The sequence below is a fragment of the Gymnogyps californianus genome, chromosome 14 (assembly GCF_018139145.2).
Source record: "Gymnogyps californianus isolate 813 chromosome 14, ASM1813914v2, whole genome shotgun sequence".
In the NCBI taxonomy this organism is placed as follows: Eukaryota; Metazoa; Chordata; class Aves; order Accipitriformes; family Cathartidae; genus Gymnogyps; species Gymnogyps californianus.
In genome coordinates this window covers 14,892,484-14,911,214 of record NC_059484.1, presented here as the reverse complement: position 1 = coordinate 14,911,214, position 18,731 = coordinate 14,892,484, and the positions used below count along the sequence as shown (strand labels likewise).

At 61.1% G+C, this 18,731-nt stretch overlaps 2 protein-coding genes across 2 annotated transcripts; one reads left to right on the top strand and one right to left on the bottom strand.

The window, feature by feature from the left end:
* The first annotated feature begins 1,430 nt into the window (after window positions 1-1,430).
* LOC127022173 (cationic amino acid transporter 2-like) lies at window positions 1,431-9,162 on the top strand. The gene is made up of 14 exons (XM_050905622.1): window positions 1,431-1,454; window positions 2,671-3,043; window positions 3,157-3,312; window positions 3,575-3,743; window positions 4,011-4,147; window positions 4,541-4,763; window positions 5,260-5,396; window positions 5,787-5,889; window positions 6,021-6,163; window positions 6,553-6,719; window positions 7,363-7,471; window positions 7,718-7,847; window positions 7,951-8,135; window positions 9,092-9,162. The coding sequence occupies exons 1-14, from the start codon at window positions 1,446-1,448 to the stop codon at window positions 9,160-9,162; spliced, it is 2,112 nt and encodes a 703-aa protein (XP_050761579.1). The 5' UTR covers window positions 1,431-1,445.
* A 1,185-nt stretch (window positions 9,163-10,347) lies between these two features.
* On the bottom strand, window positions 10,348-18,359 carry CCDC69 (coiled-coil domain containing 69). Its single transcript, XM_050905023.1, has 9 exons — window positions 18,276-18,359; window positions 13,150-13,219; window positions 12,572-12,683; window positions 12,182-12,336; window positions 11,926-11,999; window positions 11,610-11,711; window positions 11,137-11,256; window positions 10,792-10,889; window positions 10,348-10,585 (listed from the first exon to the last, which is right to left on the bottom strand). The coding sequence occupies exons 1-9, from the start codon at window positions 18,357-18,359 to the stop codon at window positions 10,417-10,419; spliced, it is 984 nt and encodes a 327-aa protein (XP_050760980.1). The 3' UTR covers window positions 10,348-10,416.
* Between the last annotated feature and the right edge of the window lie 372 nt (window positions 18,360-18,731).

Sequence of the window (18,731 nt, the reverse complement as noted above, 5' to 3'; positions counted from 1 at the left end):
GCCAGGACAGGGCAGCCTTGTAGTTAGAGCATGCACCTCTGCTTTAGGTGCTGTAGATTCTTCCTTGCTTTGTTCCTGCATAGCTGATGTCCCCTTCCTCTATTCCTTGCAAGCTGCAGGCTGGAGGACGTGCTGAACTACATCACAGCCTAAAAGAGGTTTTTGTCCCCAAATACTGTAAGCAGGCTCAACTTGAACACTACCTACAGTAAAATCAAAGTTAGTTCCTCACCCCAAAATATCAGCTCCCAGCCTCTCCTCAGAGCCCAGACTTGGTCCTCTTCTCCCAAGATGTGGAAAACTAGCCAGGTCACACCATAACTTCCTCCATATCCTCTCCCTGCTAGGAGCAGCCCTATAGAATAGCTGTGCTGGGGCCTGAGGGCACTTATATGCCTTGCTGGCCCTGAGCAGCCTCACCTGGGACCCCCACCCACGCAGCCCTGGGCCCCCATTTAAGCCCAGCCCTAGAGTCCCCCCAGCCCCTATTTATACCCTGCTGCTCAGCCCCTGTGGGCTGCACCCCAGGAGAGAGAGGGGCACTGTGTCAGGGTCATTCCTGGTATCTATCTCATTCCTCATACAGGAGCACCCAGGTCTTGCTGCACCCTTGTAACCTCCCAGCCAGGACAGGACCTGGGGGCTGGGATGGGGCAGGTGGTGCTTGGGTTGAGAGCTGCAGCCTCAGCCCTGCTCCCAGGGTAAGGCTGGATGGGTCAGTGATGGATGGTGCTGCTGCCTGCTCTGCTACAAGCTGCACTGGAGCTGATGGGGTACTTCTCTTCATCTGAGGCTGCTATCTGTCTGCAATGGGGTTGTAACAAGGTGTGGGCAGCAACTGGGGTCTTGATGCCCAGATACTGGGGAAGTGCAGGCAGCCTCAGGACTTTGCTTCTGGGAGCTACAGCTGGATGTGCTGCTGCAAACATCGCATTGAGCTGGGTCTGTGCTTCCTGCCTCACTGCTGCAGTCAATTCGTGGACCTGCTCGCCTCCCTCTGTGTTCCCCAGGGACAGCTCAGCCTGGGTACGGTCACAGCTGTAGGTGCATGCACCCCTGAATCCTGACCTGGTCATGTTTCTGCTCCTCTCTGCCTGGATTTCCTCCAAAACCTGTGCTCCAGATTGAGATGAGGTCCTGGTGTGAGGGAGCGGGGACAGAGGGAAGAGGTTCCCCCTTCCACCCGCACAAGCAACTTTGAAATGTTAATTAAACTCCCTCAATAATGCCTCTGAGCCTCTTAGCATTGCAGGCTTGTGTGTATGATTTGGAAGGCGTTGTGGGAAAAATATTTCTGCATAGATTTCCCATTGTGCAGCCCGGAGCGGTGGTCAGCGGGGGAGGGCCAGGGCACTCCCAAAAGGGGTTTAAGGGGAGAGTGTAACTGGGGCTGCCTGGTGCTTGCTCTTTCCATCAGCTCACAGCTGGACCAGTTTGCCCAAAGGATGGCCGGAGTAAGTAGTTTGTTTGCAGAAGAAGGGAAAATCATCAGGGTGAGATGCCTTGGGTGGGACTGGTGTCGTGCAGCGGGTGGGTGCTGCTGGGGGGGGTGGGAAGGCAGCCCCAGCTGGCCTGGCCTTGGGCAGCGGCTCTCCAGCCCCCAGGAGACACAGCAGTTGTCCTGGAGGTTGGGGCTCCCTGTGCCACAAGGGCTTACAGCACCCCATCCTGTGGGTCAGGGTGGCAGGCACTGCCCCAGGGCTGTCCCTGTCCCCTCCGGGCTCCACGCCGCAGCAGGGACCGCATGGCTCTGTGATCCTTGGTGCTGCTTGGCTGTGCCAGTGGGCAAGGTTTCCAGCTGGGTCCCTGGCCCTGTAAGTAGTAGATTATGGGATTTGAAGTGTGCAGCATGGATTTTCCTTTGCTACGGGGTAACCTGGAGGTCCTGGGAGCACCATGCGGATGTGGAGGCATGCAGCCTCCCTTTCTCCAGTTCTGGGTGCTCCTGGGGAAGGACGGGCAGGATGGGGGAAGGCACACAAATCCCAGGCATGCCATACCAAGCACCTCACTTGCCCCAAGCACAAATATCACACAATTCAGGGTTTCTGCAGGGCTGACATCCCCATCGGTGACCTGAGCAAGTCACAGCGTTACTGTACAGGCTGATGGCCCAGGGGACCCAGTCTCTGCCTGAGCTGTGCCATTGACCCACAGTTACGGGTGCTGTGGGAGCACCTTCAGCTGAGCGGATGGGTCCTTCCTGGTGCACTTCAAGGCCAACGGCTGCTCCAGGAGCAGAGCATCTCCCATCTCTCCTTCTCTGGCCCAGCTTCTGCATGTCAAAGCTGGGACAATCTGGCTGTGCATCCCTGCTGGGGATGCTGCTGGTGCAATAGGACTTTCTGAGCTGGCAGGGGGACAAGCAGGTGTCCTTGTCACCTCTCACCGTAGCACGAATCGGACAGAGCCCAGCAAACCCCAATCATGCATTGCTCCACGTGTCACTGGGGATGAGAGTGCAACGCAGCCACTTTAGCCCCGTCTTGCTCCAAAACGGGCTGCTTTTCTGGCAGAGACAGAAAACAGGCAGCATGCAGGGAGTCCGGAAGGCACCGTACGGACGGTGGGAGCTGCAAGGAAAACGTTCAGGCTGGGTTTGGTCACATCCCCAGGGTGGTGCCCATGGGGCAGCAGTATCCTCACGCCTGCTGCTTTCCTCTCCCACAGATGCCATGCTGGGGCTACCTGCTTTCTGTTTTGAAGATGCTTTCCCGCAGAAAGCGAGTCCCGGCTGGCTCGGAGGGCTCCAGCCTTCGCCGCTGCCTCTCCACCATGGACCTCGTCGCCTTGGGAGTGGGCAGCACGCTGGGGGCTGGTGTCTACGTCCTGGCAGGGGAAGTGGCTAAGACCAGCTCCGGCCCGAGCATCATCCTTTCTTTCCTGATCGCAGCCGTGGTGTCTGCTCTGGCAGGGCTGTGCTACGCCGAATTCGGGGCCCGCGTGCCCCTGGCCGGGTCCGCCTATCTCTACAGCTACGTGACAGTGGGCGAGTTGTGGGCGTTCATCGCTGGGTGGAATCTGCTGCTGTCCTATGTCATCGGTATGAGGCCCTTTTGATCCCTCCACGTTTGCTTTGCATTGGTGGCTTTGCTGAGTGTCATTCCCAGACCCCACGGGGCCACCATCGCTGCCCCAGCTGCCACCTCTCCCCAGGTACTGCCAGCGTCGCCCGGGCTTGGAGTGCTACCTTTGACCAGCTCCTTGGCAAGAAGATGGGGAGATTTTTGGGTGCTCACACAGCCATGAGCTCTGTGGGGCTGGCAGAGCACCCGGATGCCTTTGCTGCTGGCCTGGTGGTCCTGCTGGCAGGTAGGATGCCTCCCCCATGCCACCCTCCATCATGTAGAATGACCTCCTCACCCCACTGTGGGCTCTTCAGGATGGTGCTGACCCCTCTGAGGCTTTGCCATTTCCCTGAGCAAAGAATGGGGAATACAAGGGGAATCTGGGGAAATCTGCAGATCCTCCTGACTCTACCACTGTCCCCCCTTTTCCACCCTCCCTAGTAATGTCTACCCTGGGCCTGGTGTCATCCAGGGGGCTTGGCCAGTTTTGCTCTTTTTGTCCCCAGGGCTTCTTGCCTTTGGAGTGAAGGAGTCCACCATGGTCAACAAAGCCTTCACAGCTCTCAACGTGCTTGTCCTGCTCTTTGTCACAGTGAGCGGCTTCATCAAAGGCGACTTGAGCAACTGGAAGCTCAGGGAGGATGACCTGCCACGGGTAGCTGCCTACGAGGCTGGGTATGAGGGGTTCTGCTCTCCCTGTGCTGCCTTCAGAGGGGGATGAGGATGGCTGGGTCATCCCCCTAATGCTTTATCCCAGGAAATCCTGCTTTCTCCCATTTCTCCCTGCCCTGTTGGCAATGCATCGAAGAGCCAAGTCCTAAGCCCTGCTGGGTTGATGCTGGGGGGGTGAGCAGGTTGGATGGACTGTTCAGCTTGGCCCTATCCTGGGACCCCATTGCACTGACCCCCTCTGCACTGCCTGACTCTTCCTCCTCCTGCCAGGAACCAGTCCATGGCTGACAACATGACCAGTGCCTTTGGGGTAGGAGGCTTCATGCCCTATGGTTTCACTGGGACCTTGGCTGGAGCCTCTACCTGTTTCTATGCCTTTGTTGGGTTTGACTGCATCGCTACCACGGGTAAGTGAGGCGGGGAGAGATGCTGGTGGGACCCTTCCCTGCAGGCTGAGGGGCCGTGGCAGTGATTCTCCCCCCAGCGCCGGGAGCTGGTGTAGGGCTGGGCTGGAATGGGCACATTCCCGGCTCTGTGCCGCAGCCGCTCTCTCCTGCCCTCTGTGCTCAGAGGAGAAACTGTAAGAGCCCATGTGGCATGACTGGGCTGATCCTGAAGCAGAGACAGTCGCAATCCCCATAACCCTGGAGCCCAGGAGGTCTAGTGGTCCTTGCTAGAAGGCCTCTGTGTCCCCTCTCGTGGGGGGATACGGGATATGCTCTCCAGCCTGAGCTGGGCTCCTAGCATGCCATGCACATTAAAAAAGCAAGTGTTTTTACAGCTGAGCTTGTCCTCCCCAGGGGAAGAAGTGAGGGACCCGCAGAGATCCATCCCCATGGGCATCATCCTCTCCCTCCTCATCTGCTTCCTGGCGTACTTCGGGGTGTCTGCCGCCCTCACCCTGATGATGCCCTACTACCTCCTAGACACCATGAGCCCGCTCCCAGCAGCTTTTGAATACGTTGGCTGGAGCAGTGCAAAGCATGCCGTGGCTGTGGGGTCACTATGTGCCCTGATGACCAGGTGAGGGGAGTCCTCTGATGGCAGCTCTGTGGCTCAGAGCAAGGTTGCACTGGAGCTCTGACACATCCAGGAGCTATCCCCAACCCCTTCCTTCTGGCTGCCCTGCTTGGCCAAAATCCCTTATTCTTCCTCACAAACCCTGTTGCTCCCACCCTGGCCCCTCCTGATCAAGGAGAGCAAGCAAACCCCTTGGCATGCTGCTTTTAGCCCAAGCTTGGAGGAAGCAGTCAGGTGTTTGGTGGCACTGTGACTGCAGGAGCAGGCTGGGGTGTCTTGGTGTGCACAGGGCTCCCAGTGACCTGTGGATATCTCTTTCCCAATACTGTCCCTCATCTGATGGTGAGGGAGGTGCTGGTCTTGTCCGCATGGTTTTGAGAAGGTCATGGACCGTACAGATGAACGGGAGCTCCCTTGGCACCCAAGGAGGAGCAACAGGCAGGATGGGCACCTCCTGGATGCCTGCCCTCTTCTCCCTCATCTCGTCCCCTCTCTGCAGCCTCCTGGGCTCCATGTTCCCCATGCCGCGGATCCTGTATGCAATGGCTCGAGACGGGCTCCTCTTCAAACCTCTGGCCAAAGTTAGTCGCCGTCAGTGCCCGGTGGTGGCAACGCTGGTGTCTGGAGGAGTGGCAGGTGGGTGAGCGATTGGGTTACCCCTTAACCTTGAGCAGGGCTTGGTAGATGTCCTCTTTCAGCAGGACAACACAGACCCCCTAGCTTGCCAGTAGCTGTTTGAGCAATATCTCTCCACCCAGAGAGAGGTCTTCTCGCTGTGGGTGAGGACCATGTGGCCTTGATGCTGTCCCGGACACCAGTTCAGCCTCTCTGAGCTGCCAGGCAGGAGGTGGCAGGATGCTTTGCACTAGTGACTGAAGCATCACCAGCTCATTGAGGTGCTCGAGTCCTGTTGCAGCGGGTGTCAGGGGGACCCGGGGGGGGCAGAGGGGGAGCACGGCTGAGATGGGCACAGCAGTGGTGCTGCCAGCTCTGCCGGGAGGCTGAAAGGGCTTCTCGTCCCCGCAGCTCTCCTGGCCCTCCTCTTCGACCTGAAAGCCCTGGTTGACACGATGTCCATCGGCACGCTGCTGGCCTACTCGCTGGTGGCTGGCTGTGTACTGCTGCTCAGGTGAGACTGCTGGGGACAGGGGACAGGGCTCACCCAACTTCTGATGTTGGCCATGCCCGGGACAAGGCACTGGCCTTGGTGCACTGCAGGTGCACGCTCATGTGCCTTGACATCCAATATCTGCTCCTCAGGTATCAGCCTGGACCCAGCGCTCAAGACACTCCTGCGGGGAAGGTCCTGGCTGTGCAGCTCTGGTGGGACCATCTTGTCCGGCCGCCCCTGCATCCCACCTCGTGTTCCTCCACTGCGGTGGCCTGGGCTCTGACAGCCGTAGGTACGCCCGGGAGCGATGGATGGACTTTATGGGGAGCTGGCATGGGGGGACCCACGGGGGACATCTCTGCTGTAGCGTGGGCTGACAGGTTCCTGCTCGCTGAAAACCAGCCGGCAGCGGGATGCAGGCAGGGCCTGCCTGGCTCCCTCCTGCCCTCTCCTGACTGCCGCATGGCTGGCTGCCCCAACGGGACCTCGGGAAACCTCCCGCGCCCTCTGCTTCCTAGGCTGGAGAGAAAAGCTAAACCCACCATGACAAGCCACCCAGTCCTGTCCCCTGGTTGTCCTTTGTCCCTCCCACCATGGGAGCCTGGGTGCTGCACCCCAGGAGAGGGACGGGCTCAACCCGGGGAAGCGCTGCCCTGATGCGCTGCCGTGGTCCCTCCGCAGCCGCCCTGGTCTGCGCCGTGAGCTGGGTGAGCATCGCTGGGCTGCCCTGCCTCCGGGCTGGGGATGCCTGGTGCATCGCTGCTCTGGCTCTGCCACTCCTGGGGATCCTGGTGGCAGCTCTGCTCGTCTGGAGGCAGCCTCAGAGCCCGGAGAGAGCATCCTTCATGGTGAGCACACAGCTCAGCCCTCGGGGACCGTCCCCAGGGAGAAGAACCTGGGGAATGGAGAGGAGGCAAGCGCCGCAGCCCCGTGGGGAAAGGGTTACATTGCATCGCGGGGTGTTCCCTCTGCTTCTGGTCAGGCAGATCTTTGCTGCATCTACCTTGAACAAAGCCATGTTGGAGGCATCGGGCAGCTCACAGGGTTTTCTGTAGGGACTGTGAGGGCTGCCTGGTTCTTCCCCCCCATGTCTCGCAGGCCAAAGGGGCACCTCCTGCAGCCGCAGCCGAGCCCAGTGCCTGCTGCAGGAATCAGAGCTGGTCTTCTGTAAAAAAACCTGGTCCTGACACCCTGGATTGGTTTTGCTAGTGGTTTACTGCCTCCCCCTTAAATCCTGCAGCACCTCCTGCCCTGGTGCAGGACCTGTCAACCAAACCACCCTCCACGAGCATCCCTCTCCAGCACAGGCTGCAGTCCCAGCGCAGGTCTCCGAGCCTCACAGCCCAACGGCTGAGCTGGCCTTTCCTTCGCCTGTCGGCAATTAGCCAAAGCAGCAAAGAGCCCAAGTGGGCTGTGAAACCGCTGCCCGTGGACCGGCCGGTGCCTCTGGGCGAAGGCATGACCCTGTTGCCTTGTGCTTGCTCCCTGTAGGTTCCCTGCCTGCCCTTCCTGCCACTCCTCAGCATCACCATCAACAGCATCCTGATGGCCCGGCTCAGTGCGGCTGCCTGGCTGCGGTACCTGCTCTGGATGGCCATCGGTAAGCCCAGCCACCCTCAAGGTCCCGGAGCTGGCGGCAACCTCTTTGGGTGAAGCATAGGTGGTTTGAGAGCCTGCAGCATTAATGCTGGCTGCAGAGTGGTGATGGGTGGATGGAGGAGATGCTGAACTTCAATGTCAAAGGGTGGCGGGAGCACCCCATCCTCTGATGTGTGGCCCAAAGGAGTGGGAACTTTGTGGCTGGGAGGAGACAGGACCCCCCCCACCCTATTCTGCCCATTCCCAGGTTTCCTTATTTACTTTGGCTATGGGATCTGGCACAGCGCCGAGAGCCGCCGGCCCGAAGGGGCAGCTCCCCAGGAGCCGCCGGGAAGCACGGCCAGGGAGGTGGCCCCAGAGCCCTGCGGAACTGCGTGGTGCCCATCTGCTCCAGGGCAATAAAAGGAGACAGGCTGGTCCCTGAGCGCCTGGCTCCCTCCAGCCTGTGCCCGAGGGGCAGAGAGGCCCCTTGGGCTGAAGGTCTCATCCTGCGGAGGGGCACAGCCCTGACATGAGCCCCAGGAGCTGTTTTCTCCTGAGTCTGGTGAACCTCCCTGAGCAACCTGAATCCTCATGCGAAGCCCCTGCTGAAGGAGTTTTGTTCAGAGAGGATAAAGCAGACAAGTGTTTTTGCTCCTGTTATTGGGTTGTGGGGGTTTTTTTTTGTCTTTGAAACCTCTCCCTGCAGCCCCCCAACTTCCCCCTGTCCCCTCGCCCACCCTGTCCCTCAGCTACTCACGGCAGAGTGGAGTGGAGGCTTCTCATGCTGCCCTGACCCTCCATGCTGCCTCGGCACCCCGAGGCAGGCAGGGCTGACCTGCCTGTCCCCCTGTGACCACCAAGGCACTGCCTGTGCTGGGCTTTTTCCTCCTTACTGTGGAAGTCCTTTTCCAGACTCATTTATTCCTCCTCCTCGGTTCCCAGCACTCCTCTTTGCCAGAGCTGGGCACATTCCTCTGGGTCCCACGCAGGATGTGCCTTCAGGGGAGTGGGATGCGTACAGGTGCCAGACGGATGCCCGACCCTGCCAGCCTCATCTCCCTTTGCCCAGCCATCCTGCCCCCTTCAACTACAGCTAGGCAGGATTTGCTGAGGCAGCAACCTGCCCCATGACCCCTGCTTTGGTGCTACAGCATCTGGTGCGTCCTCCCACATCCCCGAGGTTGCTGTGCAAAGCTGGTGGCTGGCCCACCACCCGTCCCCAGAGCCACGGGATGCACAGAGCAGTGGGTGCCTTGGGGAGACACTGCTCTGACACAAAAGGCACCCCCATTTCCAACTCTGGGCACCCCATGGAGGTGCTTGGGTAAGAGCTGAACCCTACATCTGCGTTGTCTTCCTGGCTGCCTCGTTCAGCTGCTATTTTCCTGACAAGGATTAGCACAAAGGACGGAAGCGGCAGTCGCAGTGGCCCTGCCAGCTTGGCAGGGCTGGGAGGGTCGGGGTCTGCCCTGTGCTGGGAGCCCATTGAAATGAATGAAACGAGGGAAGGAGCAGAAAAAGGGGGACCGGCAGCGGGGGCCTCCTCTGGGGCTCCCTTGTTGTGGCTTTGTGGCACCTGCTCCCACCCCTCCCCGTCCTCCCCCTGCCCTAGGTGCGGAGCACGCAGCCCCGCTGTGAGATGCTCCTGCATTGGTCCCCAAAACCACTGACAGGGGATTCTTGAGGCTGCTGCTTCTTACAGACTTGTAATTGTTACAGCCAGTAGCCTGTTGGCCTGGTGCACACACATACACACACACACGCTCCCCAGCTAAACAGCCCTGGGGAGGGGACAGGCCAGTGACAGCCCCCAGAGCAGTGACTGTCCCACCACACTCGTGCACCCAGTGGAAAGTGCTTGTGTGCATCCAGCCCTGACCCGCAGTCATGCTGGCAGCATCTTCCCCGATGGGGATGCGCTGGCTCGGAGCAGGGAGGGATGTGACCTGCTGGCAGCCGCCGCTGAAGCCTGCTCCCCCTCAGGAGGATGCTCTCCTCCCCAAATATGCACCTCTGGGCATGCAGTCTCTGCCTGGTTTTGGGGGAGAAGATGAGGCTGGTGGTGCTGCTGATGGGCAGCGGGGACAAGGAGGGCTTGGCGTCTGTGTGGCAGTGAGCGGGGGCACATCTGGGCTGCAGGAGCAATCCCTGGGATCCGTTTGCTGAAGACGGAGGAGGCGATGGGGAGAGGAGGGCATGGGTAGGAGCCCTGCTTGGGCCCCCTCCCCGGGGAGCGAGGCAGGTCCCAGGCAGGGGAAGCCCTGCTTTCACTGGAAATGGCGGGAGTGGGTTGCATCAGCTCGGAGCAGCCTGAGCAGGAGGCCAAGCCCCGAATTGGGACAGGTTGACATGGTCTATAGCAAGGGCAGCACCGGAGGTGGCAGATACACACAGCGGCACCCGTCCCTCCTGCCCTTTGCTGCCGCCCTGTGAAAGCCTCCGTGGCTCAGCCCTGGGCTTGGCCACCCGCTTCCCAGGGATGCTCCCCAGGGAGCGAGGTACCTTAACGTCACCATGTCCCCAGCGCCTTCCTCATCCTCCCGGTCCTCGTCCCCATCCCGTCCCTGTGACTGCCTCATCTTCCTCGCCTCACGCCCCCGGGCAGCACTGATGCTGGTTATGCTCAGAGCCAAGTGCTGGGTCAGATCCAGCCCAATGCACGTCTGCGTGTCCTGGCTGACCCCTTTTACCCCCAGAAAGCCCCCCACAGCCTCCCACCAGAGGAAGGGGTGCAGGGATGGCACAGGGGGTTGGCCAGGGTCCCCCTGCAGCCCCGCACAGGCTGGGGCAAGTGTCCTGTGAAATGCTCCATCGCCTGGGTCAGACGGGGCCGCCCGAGGGCTCGGCTGGCCCGGGAGCCTGCCCCGGCAGTGGGGGCACTTGTGAGAGCAGCCCTGGGCTCACGCACCCGGAGGAAAGCCCCGACAGCCCCCCCGGCAGCGCACGGTGCCGGTTGGCGGCGTGCTACGTGGCGATGAGGGGCACCTCGCCGGCAGCCATGGGGAAGGGGGAGCCGTCCCCCCCGTTGAGCACCCGGTACAGCAGCTCCTCCTTCTCGCGGCGAGCCTGCTCCCGCAGCTGCGCCTCCTTCTCCAGCGCCCCGCGGGCGGCCAGGAGCTCCTCCGACAGCTGCCTGCGGGCAAACGGCACGCGCTGCCGGAGCCGCCGGGCAAAGCGCCCGCGAGCCCCCTCCGCTCCCCACAAAGCAGCTGGTGGCACCACAGGCTGCGATGTATCCCCGCCTGCCCCCCCCCCACCACCGCTGCGGCCACCTCTCCCCCCATCGGAGATGCCACCTGTGCACCAGGGAGCCGGTGGGCACGTGGGACCAGCACTTACCTGGCCATGACCAAGTGGTTCTGGGTGCGAACTTGCAGGTCCTCGTTCTCCTGCTGGAGAGTCTTCACCTTCTCCTCCAGCAGAAGGTTCCTCTCCGCCTGGAAGGGGGGCACGAGGGTGAGGAGGGAGATGGAAAGTGCCTCCGAACCCCCCGCCACCCCATCGTGGGGGTAACGCTGGCTTGGTGGGAGCGCAGTGGCATTGCACCCACGTCCCCTCCACACTCCAAGAGAGAAGCCAGGCTCCATCCACCTCTGCTTCAGCTGCAATTTCTGGACAGGATTCAGGTGGGGAGAAGAGATGGAAAGAGGAAAGCCCACCTGTGACCCCCCCCTTTCAACCCACCACGGTCTCCAGGTTCAGCAGCTTCTTGTCCAGGCCGTGGATGTGCTCGTTCTTCATCTCGATGACAAAGTGCAGGCTCTCCAGCTCCTGCTCCCAGAAGGGGCTGGGGCTCCCGTGTTCCTGTGGGGCACAGGGGGTGCGGCAGCTGCAGCGGGGTGGGCACTCGGGGCATCTGCTGTGGTTCACCCCCCCCCCCCACATGATCCCAGGGGACCAGTGCTCTCATCTGGGACCCTGCATGGCCCAGGATGGGTTTGTACCCACAAGGCATCACGTTTCGCCCATCACTTGTGTTCAACAGACCCCAACAGCCCGTGCACCTCCCAGGGACAGGGCTTTGCTCCCCACTTCAGCTGTCCTGTGCCCCCCTCTGGCTCCAGCCCCCCCTGCTCTCAGGATCCATCAGAGAAGCACCCCTGGCTTTGGGCCAGCACTCCGGAGGCAGGTCCCCTCCCTGACACCCCTCCCTGCACCTGGATGTGCTTCTTGTAGTCTGTGCTCAAGAGCGACTCCTCCACCCGCTTCATCCTCTCCTGGAAGGACTTCAGCTGGGAATTCAGCGCCTGGATCGTCTCCTAGGGCAGCCAGGGAAGAAGAGTAGGAGGTGTCTGGGATTTCTTCCTGAGCAGGGGCACTGCTGGGCTAGTGCACCCTGATAACCCCAAGGCTGGAGGAGCCTGCCAGGGACCAAGGTGGCCACCAAGGAGCTTGGGGCACCATGGCAGGACCAGCAGATGGTCCTCAAGCCCTCCACAAACACCCCCTCCTCAGGGATTTCTCCGCAAGTACCTGTAAGGCCGCCTGGGACCTGTGGTGGGACTCTGCCAGGAGCAGCTTCTCCTGCTCGTGTGCTCTCTGGAGCTCTGCGGGGGGGACACGAGCCAAGCGTCACCGGTGCAGAGGCACCGGGGCAGCGAGCCCCACCTGAGCACCACAACGCCGTGGAGCAGGGGGGCAGCGTCCCCACACGAAGCCGGAGGGGCACTGGTGGGGCAGGGGGAGTGGGCAGGGGGGCTGCGGGGAGCCCTGCTGTCCTGGCACATACCTTGCAGGGTCTCCGTGTGCTCTCTCCTCAGGGCATCAAACTGCTCCTCCAGCCCCAGGTCTTTTCCCTTTTCCACCTGGGAAGCAGGGAGATGACAAAACCCTATGTGTCTGACCCAGCGTAAAGGATGCTCTGGCCCTCCCCGGCCCCCGTGACTCATTGCCAGACCCACACCGCTCCGGGCTTCCCAACCCCTTCCTAACACCTTCCTTCTGAAAATGGGAGAGCCCAGCCCAGCGTGTGCCAGGTCCATGATCTCTGCCTGGGAAGTCCTGGCTGGCCACATGCTCCCTGCCCGGCTGCTGCCCCCAGCAGCACCCGCCTTTTCGACCGACCTGGATGTTAACGTCCTGGGCGATTCTCGCGGTGCCTGCCCGGCTGGCATCCCGCAGCCGCTCCTCCTCCTCCTCCTCCTGGCCTTGGAGGAGTCTCGCGCTCTCCGTCCGCTCCTCTCGCAGCGCTGCCTTCTCCTTCCCGTCTTCAGGCAACAGGGCGGCATCGGCTGCAACGCAAACGTGGCTGAAACGGCGCCGGCCGCATCCTGCTAACCGGGCCACTTGGATGTCCTGGGCAGCCGACCTGCCAGCGCGGTGGCCCGCGTGGCCCGCGTTCAGCCGCTGTCCTCTTCCCACTTGGACAAATACCTCCTCCCCATCTCATTGGTGCAATTAGCACTAATTGGGATGGCGCTGGCAGGCTCAGAGAGGACACAGCTCGTTAGGCCTCCTTGCCCTGGGGACAACCTGTCTGCCTGAGAGGACGGGATGCCATTGTCTCTGGGATGCCATCATCTCTGGGATGCCATCATGTCTGCCCCGCCTGCACCAGTGCCATGTGGAGCCTGCAGCCATCATCGCCGTCCTCCCTGGCCCCAGCGCAGGCTGGCCACCCTGGGGTCTGTCCTACTGCTTTCTTAATATCACACTGAGAAAGCACAGCGGGGGGGGAGACACACATTTGCTTCTCACCGTTCTTTGTCTTCAAGGCCGTGAGCTCCTGGGAAGCCGGTTCCCTCTGCTGCTGGGCTTTTCGCTGTCTCTGGCAGAGAGAGAGGGGGCTGGAGCAGAGGGGGACAAAGGAGGGCAGGTGGCTGCAGGCAAAGGACACCCTGTAGCCAGGCACCCAGCGCTGAGCATGCTTCAGCCCTGCTAAAACACGGGTGCTCGAGCAACAGGGAGTGGTCCCTCCCTGACCCCCTGCACTCTGCCAGCCTTGAGCACCTATGGGTGCACCCACGCTGCCTGGCAGGCAGCCCCGAGCTCGTGCCGTTTCCCTGTGCCCCAGATGCTCTGCCACGTGGCATTGCCAGCCACCGGCTGGAAAACCTGGGGGATGCTCACAACCCCCCTTGACATGGTGCTGGTGCAAAATAGGCTCCTGCAGCAAAACATTTGGTGGGGGAGAGCAGGCAGCACTTGGCAGGGCTCCGGCTATGGCACTTCCTTGCCACCCTCCTCCTGCCCTGTCCTGGGATGCTCGGGGTCAGTCTGGTCCCTGGCACCTTGCAGCACCCCAAACACACCCCTCTGCCGGTGCTTTACACAGCTGGGCTTTGACACAGCCTGTGCCGGAGCAGGAGTGAGAAATGAAAAATAACCATAAATAAGAGGCGATGCCGACCCCGTGCAGGGCTGGCAGCAGGCGAGGGCTGGCAGTGGCGCAAGCAATGACCTCAGGAGCACAGGAATGTGCTGCTCGGCCCCGCGTGCTCCCGCACGCTCCCACTGCTGCTGCAGGGCTGATATAACCCAGAGCTGGGAGCTGCCTTCAGCAACACAGCTCCGCGGGATGCCTTCCAGCCCTGCATGGGTTTAATTTAGTCACTTGGAGGGGAGGAGGAAAAAAAAAAAAAGAGATGGATATATTTTTATCTGTTGCTGAAAGATAGAAGCAAAGCTCGCCTGCTGTCACAGCCTGGCCTCCCTGGTGCAAGGCAAATCTTGCCCCTGATGCCCATTGCCGGGTCATGCTTCTGGGCAGGGGTGCGGATGCACCGTGGGCACAGGAACCCACCTGCAGACATGTTGCTGCTCTCCAGCCCCCAGCAAAGCCACCCCTAAAAATACTGGTCCCTAACGAAACCAGCCCTGCAGCCTGCGCGGAGCCGGGGACACCCCTGTGCCGGCTGCACCCCAGCTTGGCCCCGCTGTCACAGCGGCGTGGCCAAATACAGACCAGATTAGGGAGCCTGGCTTGGGAAAAAAGCGAAGCAAAGCAAACAGGCGTCCCTGCCTCCGCCTCCCCTGCAGCCCCCCTTCTGAAGCTGGAGGGAAGCGCAGTTGCCAGAGAGAGCAGGAAAACTCTGAGCCTCTGGGAAGCCACGGCTTTATCTTCCCTTCTATGGCGTGAGCGGCCGCAGCGTTGAATGTGGCCCAGGCAGCGGGGCGAGGAGACACCAGACGGTCGGGATTCGCAGGGTTTGTTCTCATTGCCGACATGGCTCGCCCTGCAAACACGGGGTGCCCCGCGATGCTGTCGAGGCCTGGCAGCCCTGCCTGCAAAGGGTCCCCAGTGTCTCCAGCCTGCCCCCCGCACCCATCTCGTGCTGATGTGCATCCCTCTGCTATTTAATGTACCCCGTGTCCCGTGCTGGGTTTTGGAGTCCGGTGGGCAGTGGGTGGATGAGACAGTCGGGGCTCTGCAAGCCGGGGGTATCATGGGAACCTCAAAAGCCCCCCCCAGGTTTTACTGCGACAAAGCAACGGCTGTGCGGGGGGACCGTCCTGGCATGGCGGGGTCACACAGCCCCCAAGGGTTTTGGATGATCTGAGCCTTGCTGGGAGCGGGATGCTGGTACCTCCTCCAGGAGTGACCCCCAAATCTCACCTGCCCAAACCAAACCGCCTCTGCTGCATGCGTTGGGCTCGCTGGCAAAGGTGATGCCCAAGGACAGAGAGCCCAGGGCTGGTCACCCCTGATCACCCCCATAGCATGGGCAATGTCCCCAGCGCGGGTCCAGGGCACTTTCACCTCTCCCCCATGCGGGACGGGGCCTCAGAGCCCCTCGTCCGCTCAAGGAGGATGATTTGAGACAACTGCACTGAACTCAGAAATGGCTAAAGGGAGCAAGAGGTATGCCAGCATCAGCAGACAAATCTAAATACCTACCCAGGGGCTACGAGCGAGGCACCCCTCCTACCTCTAGGAGCAATTAAAATAGTGTCTGGAGCTAATTTTACTCCTAAGCACTCAATTGTCCTTTGGAAGGAGAGCTCCACTGCCAAAGCCAGGGTGAAAAGCAAAATGTGGCTGAAAACTAACTGAAATATAGAGGCATCTTCCGCTGCCGCTTCCAGAGCAGCATGTGGCACCCGCATCTCTGGTATCGCCTGGTGCATTTTGGAGAGCTGGAAGACAGTCCCGGTATCCGCTGTGTGTGAAAGGAGCAGGTTGGGAGTTGCTCCAGCTGGCACGGCTGTGGCCCAGGGAAGAAGCAGCCCGAAACATCCCGCAGGTGCAGGCCATCGGCAGCGCTGCTTATCCTGTAAGGTCTCAGCATGGAAACCTCTGGCTTAGGCTTTGAGGAGGCTCATGCCAAAAAATGCCTTCTAGCGATAAAAAAAAAAGTATCCACGTTCTTAGAATTAAATATTTCTAATGGTCTGGAGCAAAAACTGTTTGATGGATAGATTAATCGGGATTTCCAGCAGAACCTGAGGCATGTCCAAAGGTGCCAGCGGTGGGGAGCATCCACGCAGAGGCAGGTGGCACGGTGCGGGCAGCTGCGGGCAGCTGGGTCGGCTGCAGCCGCTTTTAGCGTGAAGCTGGGTTTTGTACTGTATTTTTCTTCCTCTTTTCCTGTTTTACAAGTATGTTAAGCAATTAAACCATGCAGTGTTACCATCAGCAAATGAAATCACAAAGAGGCAGGAAACGAGCATTTAAATCCCGACTCTGCTCCTGGGAACGAGGTTTTGCTTTGTGGCTGCGGAGAAGGAGGCCAGGATTTGGCCCATGACCCTAAAACCTCCCCAGGACCTGCAGCAGATGCTCAGTGCTGCCAGAGCAATGCTGGCACAGGTCCGTGGGACCTGTCTTTGACTGTTGCTGTTTTTCCTCCGGCGACGGTTGTGTTACAAGATGGCTATCACCTCTCGTACAGTCAGATCTGTGCCACAGACCATATGCAAACCCTTCACGCCGTTGACAGCCCCGAGTTTTGCGTCCTGACCTTTCCCTGGCTCCTGCTGCTACATATAGTTCCTATATCTCCAAAATAAATTCACCCCAGCCTTGGAAGGCGGCCAAGCCTCAGCCCTGATCTTTCGGGAAGGAGTCTCAGCCTCTCTCACGCTAGGAGCACAACCGAAGGGCGAGCGGTGACCACGAGCGGCCAAGCGTGGGTGGATGGAGCCGGAGGGGAAGGGACCCCCGGGGACAGTGCCCACAGCTCGGGGCCGGCCTCTGGCTGCGGCACCTGCGCCCGTGCCTCCTTATCGCCCCGCTGCCCGCACACCGGTGACGGGAAGGACGAGGCTGCCAAGCTGCCTCCCCCGGGGCACGCAGCGGCGCCTGGTATGCCATCCGCCCACCAGACCCAGCCCGGCACGGGCTCCCCAAGGTCACCTCCACCCTGTGACCGGCCCCAAAAGCCTCTGCAGCCCCCAGCCCCATGACAGCCCCCAGCCCCGTCACGTGCACCCGAGGTCTGCCCGGGCTTGCCCCTGGGGTTTGAGGGCTCCCCCATCCCCAAGCAACCGTAAGGGACCAGCTCTGCAAGTCCACCCATCAGCAGCAGGAGGGTGAAGGTCTCCCATCCCGCCTTTTGCTACCCTGGACACAAGAACGTGGGCAGGAGCGGCTCGATACCCGCCCTTACCCCTTTTTGCCATAAAGGGGATTTTCGGTGCTGCTTTCAGGATTAACTTGCAACTTAGTCACAGCAGCAGGGCTGTTTTATGGGGCACAAATTGCGGTAAGCCGCACTGCAAGGCTGAGCAGAGGAGCTCGAGAGCAGGCAAGCGCAGGAAGGGAGGTGTCTGCGGGCAAATGACTCTGACTTAAATTTCCGCATTTTGGTAAACGTGCGGCTCTCAGCACCTGGGGCCTCGGGGCTGCTGTTTCTCCCTGTCCCATGCCCCTTCTTGCGAGCTCTCAGAGTCACAAACCAGCCCAGAAGTGTCTGATCTTATGACATCGGGAACAATCCATGATATGGAGAAGCAGCCAAGCCTGCAAGTGCTGTAAATAAAGGCACTTGCTGGCTCCGGGGCTGTGCAAGCTCCGCGCCTGCTCCCCCCACACACCCCAGCAGCGGGTTGTGCTTCAGCCGCATGGTCCCGGGCGCCCGAGCTCTCACAGCTGCCGCTGCAAAGGGCCACCCGTGTAGGGGGGCACGCCGGCACCGCGGGGCCTTTCCGATTTTCCTCCTGCCCCTGCCACCCTCCAGTGACCACAACGCACCGACACCGGTATGCACAGCACATCCGACTTCACAAACAACTCCTGAGGCCGATGGCGGGGCGCTAAGGCAGCACGAGCACGTCAAAAAATAATAATAATTAGCAGCAGATAACTTCTAGACCTTAACTCGCAGAAGAACTCTTCAGTGCAGAGCAATGCACCGAGATCTGCTGGGGACTCAGAGCGTTCCCCTGCAGAAGCGTTGCCTTCGGCACAAGGGGGGACACAACTTTTGGGACAAGAGAGGATGCTGTGGGAGGATGGCAGAGGTCTAGCTGGGGGAACCCATCCCTGTCCTATACGGGACCAGCATTTCCAACAGGCATTGTCACCCTAGATGCTGCACCCCCTTTAGTACGGGCTTCCCTGTGATGTGAGGGGAGAGCCCGGAGGGGTGCAGGAGGGTGCAGCAGGGCAAGTGGCTGCCAACTCCCGCTGTGCCCGGTGCCAGCTTCCCCGCCACAATGCCGGTGGGGTCACACGCAGCCGGGGATAGCCGCACTGCCCGGCCCCGCCGCTCCCCCGGGGCAGGGGGGGGGACCCACGCCGGGTGCCCCCAGCACACCTCCTCCCCAGCAGTGCAAGCAAGGCTCCACGCAAACACCAGCCCTACGCGAACCTCAACTCCATGCAAACCCTGACAACACGCACACTCGGTCCCACGCGAGCCCCGACCCCACGCGAAGCCCACCCCAAGCCCAGCCCAGCACGCCCCCGCAGCCGCTACCTTGCCGCCGGCGGGGCAGCAGCGCAGGGCGCTGCCGGTGCAGCCCATGGAGCCCCGGCCGGGAGCCCGCTCAGCCGCGGGGCGTGGGGTGCTGCATCCCCCGGCGAGCGGCTTCTGCTGCCCGGCGGGACCGGGTGGGACGGGACGGGACGGGACGGGACGGGACGGGACGAGCCGCCCCAGCTGGCAGGAAGAAAAAAAATAAAAAATAAAATTTAAAAAAAAAAAAAAAGTCCCCGCAGCTGCTCGCAGGCAGCGCCGGGAGAGGGTGCTCTGCACCCCCGAGCCGCGGGCAGGGCCCCCGGCAGCAGCCTGCCCGCCCCCGGGGCTGGCCCTGGGCGCCTGGCGGGGGTGCTCTGGCCCTGGGCCCCCTCCACCCTAGGGTGTTCCTGCCCTGGGCCCGGGGTGCTTCATCCCAAG